Source organism: Babylonia areolata, chromosome 35 (genome assembly GCF_041734735.1).
Source record: "Babylonia areolata isolate BAREFJ2019XMU chromosome 35, ASM4173473v1, whole genome shotgun sequence".
In the NCBI taxonomy this organism is placed as follows: domain Eukaryota; kingdom Metazoa; phylum Mollusca; class Gastropoda; order Neogastropoda; family Buccinidae; genus Babylonia; species Babylonia areolata.
The window spans coordinates 7844356-7851855 of record NC_134910.1 but is presented as its reverse complement, the minus strand read 5'-3'; the positions used below and the strand labels follow the sequence as shown (position 1 = coordinate 7851855).

The window sequence follows — 7500 nt, the reverse complement described above, 5'->3', positions numbered from 1 at the left end:
CACACACACAAACACACACACACACAATTATATGCACACTCACACACACGTACACACACACACACACACACACACACACACATATACACGTACTCACACACACACACACACACACACACACTCTCTCTCTCTCTCTCTCTCACACACACACTCTCTCTCTCTCTCTCTCTCTCTCTCTCTCTCTCTCTCACACACACACACACACACACACACACACACACACACACACGCTTCAACGCCATCAAGCAGAATTGTTTCGCTTACCATACGTTTCCAAATAAGGGAAATGAACCAACTCACCCACTGAGAATTATGCCAACCACCCCGCACCCAGCAAAACTACACACACACACACACACACACACACACACACAACCACTCACCCTTCTTCATCAATCTCATCAATGACAACACAGAGTTCCCCGTCCCGTGTCAGCTTCGCCAGGGCCGGCAGGGCATCATGAGCACTGGTGAACTGGTGCAGGTGAACACCGGCAGGTGAGGACCACCTGTGGACCACGTCCCGCAAAGACCCCTCCAGCAGAAAGTGGATGGAGCTTTTGCTGTTCATGTCTTCGGCCGCAACAATGTGAACGATTCTTTCCTGTGCAAGATGGAAGTTTTCATTCATTCATTCATTAATAATCATGGATTAAAAAAAGGATTTTGAACCTTTGAACGACGGGCGCAATAGCCGAGTGGTTAAAGCGTTGGACTTTCAATCGGAGGGTCCCGGGTTCGAATCACGGTGACGGCGCCTGGTGGGTAAAGGGTGGAGATTTTTCCGATCTCCCAGGTCAACATATGTGCAGACCTGCTAGTGCCTGAATCCCCTTCGTGTGTATGTGCAAGCAGAAGATCAAATACGCACGTTAAAGATCCTGTAATCCATGTCAGCGTTCGGTGGGTTATGGAAACAAGAACATATCCCAGCATGCACACCCCCGAAAGCGGAGTATGGCTGCCTACACGGCGGGGTAAAAACGGTCATACACGTAAAAGCCCACTCGTGTGCATACGAGTGAACGTGGGAGTTGCAGCCCACGAACGTAGAAGAAGAAGAAGAAGAAGAACCTTTGAACCTGCTCTATCCCCTTCACCCCTTCCTACCCAACTGACTGACGTACCTGCCGTATCCACTGCATCGCTCGGAGAACGAGTAGCAGTGTCTTCCCCGTACCCGGGGGCCCGTGAAGAAACGCACAAGGATCGTTCTCTTCCAGGATGTCGATCTGGTCCGGGTACAGCGACAGGGCGGACCATCTCTCTCCTGTCTCCGCCACTGCATCGGCGTGCGTGCGTAGCGCTCGGCGAGGGGGCGTGACGGTGGGCACCTCTACAGTTGTTGCCGGCCCGCAGAATCTGGGGGAGAGGAATAACGAATGAATGAATGAATGAATGAATCTTTATTTTCCAACGGTGAAGATATTATTAGCACTTTGGCCGACTTACACATCTGCCGTTGTTCTAAGAGAACACACAAACATGTAAGCATATAAATGTAGTTATACTGAATACTTAATACATGTATAATGTACGAGTATAACACAGCGTCAAACTGAGAGACACAACATCGCTCACATCTGTACGGAACGGAAGCGAGTAACGCACACACGCACACACACACACACACACACACACACACACACACACACACACACACACACACACACACACACACACACACCAAGGGAAAAACAACAACAAAACGATGGTGATGAAGGTGGTCATAAAGATGAAAACGATGACGGTGATGATGACGACGATGACAATGATGACGACGACGACGATGATGATGGTGGTGGTGGTGGTGGTGGTGATGATGACGCTGACAACAGAGACGAGGACAACAACACTAGTGACCAACGGCGGTGTGGTGTGGTGTGGTGATGACCATGACGACAACGACGACGACGGCGACGGTGGTTTTGGTGTTGGTGATGATGATGATGATGATGATGATAATAATGACAACCAACTACGACGATGACCACAAACTTATTTATGATACAGACTAACATGGTGAAGTGAAAGTTGTTGGGACTGTCAATACCGCTGTCTTATTACTGAGTTTATAAATTAATTATCTTACAATTCGGCAATAAGCCATTCCCAGGTACAGCTCATTTTTAATAGGAATTTTAAAAAAGTTTTCTATGTATGTTCAACAATGAAAACGTCTAGACCAAAGTGTTATTCAAAATGGTCAGAAAAAATCTAAATACTCAAGTGTCCTGGAACAGAGTTTTATATAAAATGTATCAGATTTGTGATATCTCACTCTTCAATGCCTACAAATGAGAATTATCCGCAGTATCACCGCTAGAAACATTTCCCTGAATGAAATGGGCTTAATATTTTCTCCCCCTCCACTAGACTTTGAGTGGTAGTCTGGACGCTAGTCATTCGGATGAGACGATAAACCGAGGTCCCGTGTGCAGCATGCACTTAGCGCACGTAAAAGAACCCACGGCAACAAAAGGGTTGTTCCTGGCAAAATTCTGTAGAAAAATCCACTTCGATAGGAAAAACAAACAAAACTGCACGCAGGAAAAAATACAAAAAAAAGGGTGGCACTGTAGTGTAGCGATGCGCTCTCCCTGGGGAGAGCAGCCCGAATTTCACACAGAGAAATCTGTTGTGATAAAAAGAAATACAAAACAAATACAAATACAAAATAGCGACAATCACTTGTACTTTGTGAATGTACTGAGGTTCCATTTAAGACCTGCTCAAGAATAAATGAAAAGAGATGTTACAATTGATTTCTTTTACTCTTTTCTTTGTGTGTGTGTGCTAAATAATGTATCTGCAAATGCAAAGTCGTCAGAGCGTCTTTCAAATGCGTATTCATTCCAAAAGTTGTTAAGCACAATGCTCAAGTCAAAGATCAATTGTGAAATTTTACTGGTTTTTGTTTGTTTGTTTGTTTGTTTTTTAATCACAATCTGTGAGCCAATACTTCGCAATGAAAAGGAACGACACGCCAGTTTACTAATTGATAATAATACATGTTCGACTGTAGTAACTACTCCCCCCCCCCTCCTAAGAAATTATTATCCATTCTATCTTTGTGATCTCTTTGCAAATATTTGCGCATGTACTGTTTGAATACTTTTCCATCTTCAAGCTCTTAAATGTAACTAGATATGTGTTTGTTTATTTGACTATTTGTTTTTGAATATTTTTCCATCTTCAAGCTCTTAAATGTAACTAGATATGTGTTTGTTTTTTTGACTATTTGTTTTTGAATATTTTTCCATCTTCAAGCTCTTAAATGTAACTAGATATGTGTTTGTTTATTTGACTATTTGTTTTTGAATATTTTTCCATCTTCAAGCTCTTAAATGTAACTAGATATATGTTTGTTTATTTGACTATTTGTTTATCTTTGTGATGTTTTGATTTTTTTAAAAATATATATATATACATTTCACTTTTGTCTATAAAATGTACTTTTGAAATCACTTTCCTGTATCAGTGATAATCTTGTCCATGCGACCAGACGTCGAGCCCTGTACACACAACAATTCATTAGAAGCCGGACCATCATTTCAAACAAGAGAGGCAAGGCCTTCAAGACTCACTTGTGATAAATTAAGTCCCCTACCATTAATTACAGAGTAATTTCCCTTTTTTACTATCTGCACCAAAACGTTCTCAAAATAAATTTAAAAAATTCCATGCTTAGCAAAAGAAGTTCCTGTTTGAACAAAAAATGATAATAATGACTCCTCTTGTTGTTGTGTCAGAATAAGAGGTCAAAGTGCCAAGTTTAGAGAATACAAAAAAATATAAATATAACAGTAAATGCAGTCTGCATATAATTAGGCTTCTTTTTTTATTTTTTTGTGCCCATCCCAGAGGTGCAATATTGTTTTAAACAAGATGACTGGAAAGAACTGAATTTTTCCTATTTTAATGCCTAATTTGGTGTCAACTGACAAAGTATTTGCAGAGAAAATGTCAGTGTTAACTCACTCAGTACGGCCAGTCCTCTCTTCTCCTCTACACAGACCCCTCGGATGTCCAGTGGGTGTCTGAATGACCCAACCTTTAGCTTCCGTCGTCAGAATTGTGGTATTCTTTTGTCAACATTCTCCTCTTCAGTATAAGAGCCTTCCGCTTGCAATATTTTGATGATGGTAACTGGGGTGAAACGCTGTTAACGTCGTCTCTTTCGCCGTTCGTATGGAAAGAGTTAAAGTTTACCACGGACACACACACACACACACAGAGACAACCGAACACCGGGTTAAAACATAGACTCACTTTGTTTACACAAGTGAGTCAATAAAAGTAAATTAAAATCTTTTTAATGTTATTCTCTCATTCATCCAACACACGCACGCACGCTCGCACGCACCCACCCACCCACCCACACCCACACACCAACACACACCTGGCCAGCAGCTCGTCGTATTGCGATTCTGTCAGTGTCGACACCTGTCTGGCCACGGTACGGGACCACCACTGCTGCAGATTCGCTATTTCTGTCCCCGACAGCTCTCTGGGTTCTCCGGCTGGAGGCAAGTCATCAGACAGCAAGCACAGTTTTGCAACGGCTTGCACGTCGCTCACGCCATAATAATTACAGAGATCCTGTGGGAGAGAAAGAAAACAAAAAAACAAAAACAAAAACAAAAAAACCAGGAACGTTAGGTAGATCACAGTGTCTGAGGGTTCCTGTAGAAATTCAGGTGCAGGGATTCTGTTCATAATCAAGAAAAAAAATGAGGATGAATGGTGATGATGATGATGAGATGATGATGATGATGAGGAGGATGTGATGCTGATGCTGATGTTGATGATGGTGATGATGATGATGAGATGATGACAATGATGATGATGTTGGTGATGATGATGATGATGATGATGACGACGATGCTGATGATGATGACGTTGGTGATGATGATGATGTTGGTGATGATTGTGGTGATGATGATGACGATGATGATGATTGTGGTGATGAGGATGATGACGATGATGACAATGATGATGATGGTGGTGGTGATGATGATGATGATGACGATGATGATGATGATGATGGTGATGATGATGATGATGATGTTGGTGGTGATGATGATGACGACGACGATGACGATGATGTTTGTGATGATGATGATGGTGATGGTGATGATGATGACGACGACGACGACGATGACGATGACTTCATATGATGATGATGATGATGTTGGTGATATTCTTTTCTGTTCGTGAAGTCAGTTCCCAGTTTTACAACATGTATTTCTTGTGCATCTAAACTGTGTAATGTTTGTCTCTTTGTGTTTTTTTAGAAATATTTTTGTTTGCTTGCTTGCTTGCGTGAATGTTCTTGTGTGTGTTGTGTGGTGTATGTGAACACTGCGTTATGAAGAACTGTCATTTAAAAAAAGACTCAAAAATATATCATAAAAAAAAACACAAAAAACATGCACATGATGCTGGGGGGGAGTGGGGGTGGGGGGTGGGGGGGGGGGGTAGAAGGTGTGGGGATGTTTGTGCGTGTGTGTATGCTTGTGCTTATACATTGCTTGTCTGTGTGTGTGTGTGTGTGTGTGTGTGTGTGTGTGTGTGTGTGTGTGTGTGTGTGTGGATGTCTGTGTTTCTCTTTTTGTGTCTGACTCCATGTGTGTGTGTGTGTGTGTGTGCGTGCGCGCACGTGTGTGTGGTGTGTGCGTGTGTGGTGTGTGAAGCGCAGGAGGTTTGTCATGAGCGCTTCCTATTTACACTCACGAGTGAAACAGCAGGACTGCTAGCCAAGGCCTGCACAAGCTGGCTGGAGGACACGTTGGGCAGCATCAGAACTGTGCTGACAGCCACTGACGGCAGGTCCGACACCAGATGCTTCAGCTCACGCTCTCCCTTCTTCAGCTGCTTCAGCGCTTTCTCAACCTGGTTTACCACCATGGACAATGGAAACAGCAGCTGAAGCAGCAGCAGCAGTAGGGAAAACAAGAGCCTCCCCCCCCCATTCCCCTCCCTCCCCCCCGCCTCTCTCTCTCCCCCTCACACACACACACACCACATACTCCTACTACTCCTACTACTGCTACTGCTGCTGTCACTTCTATTACTACGACAACTGCTAACTACTACTACTACTACTGTTACTACTGCTGCTGCTATTGCTGCTGCTGCTTTCGACATTCTCTTTCTCTGTCTGTCTGTCCCTTTCTCTCTGTCTCTGTCTGTCTCTATGAAGAAGGAGGGATGATGAGGGGTGGAGTTGACAAGGCAGGTTGTGTTACTGGAAAATGTCATTCACACAGTGAGTTTCCCCTTTTGGTATTGACGGGTTTTCTATTTGTAAACACCTAGGGCTTAGGTGTAGATAATAATAATGATGATGATAACAAGAACAAGAACAACAACAATAATAATAATGATAATAATGATGACAATAATGATAATAATAATAATAATAATAGTGATGATGATGATGGTGATGATGATAATGATAACAACAACAACAATAGTAACATTAAAAATAACAAAAACAATAACAACAACAACAAAACCAAAACAACAACAACAATAATAATAATAATAATAATAATAACAATAATAATAACAATGACTTAGTTGTAAGTAATGATAATAATAATAATAATAATAATAATGACGATAATAATGATAATGATAATAATAATCATCATCATCATAATCAAAATTACAACCATAATCACAATGACAATAACAATGAGTTATAGAGCGTGTCATCCAATGAAGAAGGTTTTAACAAACAGATCAGTCACTGCCAAACCAAACCCTTACACACGACTGGAAAACGTTAACAACAACAACAACAATAAAGAAAACAAGAGAGGCAAGGCCTTCAAGACTCACTTGTGATACACTTTAAAAAAAATATTTAAAAAATCCAAGCTTTTTATGTATTGAGTATAATTTCAAAATGTAATGTTTAAGATGAGAAAGATCAGTTTAAAGCAAATTAAGTCCCCTAGCATTAATTACAGAGTAATTTCCCTTTTTTACTATCTGCACCAAAAACGTTTGCAAAATAAATAAAACTTCCATGCTTAGCAAAAGAAGTTCCTGTTTGAACAAAAAAATGAAAATAATGACTGCTCTTGTTGTTGGGTCAGAATATCAGATCAAAGTGCCAAGTTTAGAGAATACAAAAAATATAAATGTAACAGTAAATGCAGTTTGCATATAATTAGGCTTCATTTTTTAATTTTTTTTTGTGCTCATCCCAGAGGTGCAATATTGTTTTAAACAAGATGACTGGAAAGAACTGAATTTTTCCTATGTTTATGCCTAATTTGGTGTCAACTGACAAAGTATTTGCAGAGAAAATGTCAATGTTAAAGTTTACCACGGACACACAGACACACAGACAACCGAACACCGGGTTAAAACATAGACTCACTTTGTTTACACAAGTGAGTCAACAACAAAACAACAATAATAACAATACTAACAACAACAACAACAACAATAATAATGACTTAAGTAAGTAATGATAATAATAAT

General features: G+C 40.9%; 1 protein-coding gene across 1 annotated transcript in view; it reads right to left on the bottom strand.

Moving 5' to 3' along the window:
* The window catches only part of LOC143278069 (uncharacterized), a 27433-nt gene that overhangs the window by 11472 nt on the left and 8461 nt on the right, over positions 1 to 7500 (bottom strand). Inside the window, exons 4-7 of the mRNA XM_076583096.1 lie at positions 5737 to 5895; positions 4403 to 4602; positions 1128 to 1362; positions 384 to 604 (exon numbers count right to left, since the gene is read on the bottom strand). Of these exons, the coding sequence (XP_076439211.1) occupies positions 384 to 604; positions 1128 to 1362; positions 4403 to 4602; positions 5737 to 5895 (815 nt within the window). The remainder of the gene's footprint in view (positions 1 to 383; positions 605 to 1127; positions 1363 to 4402; positions 4603 to 5736; positions 5896 to 7500) is intronic.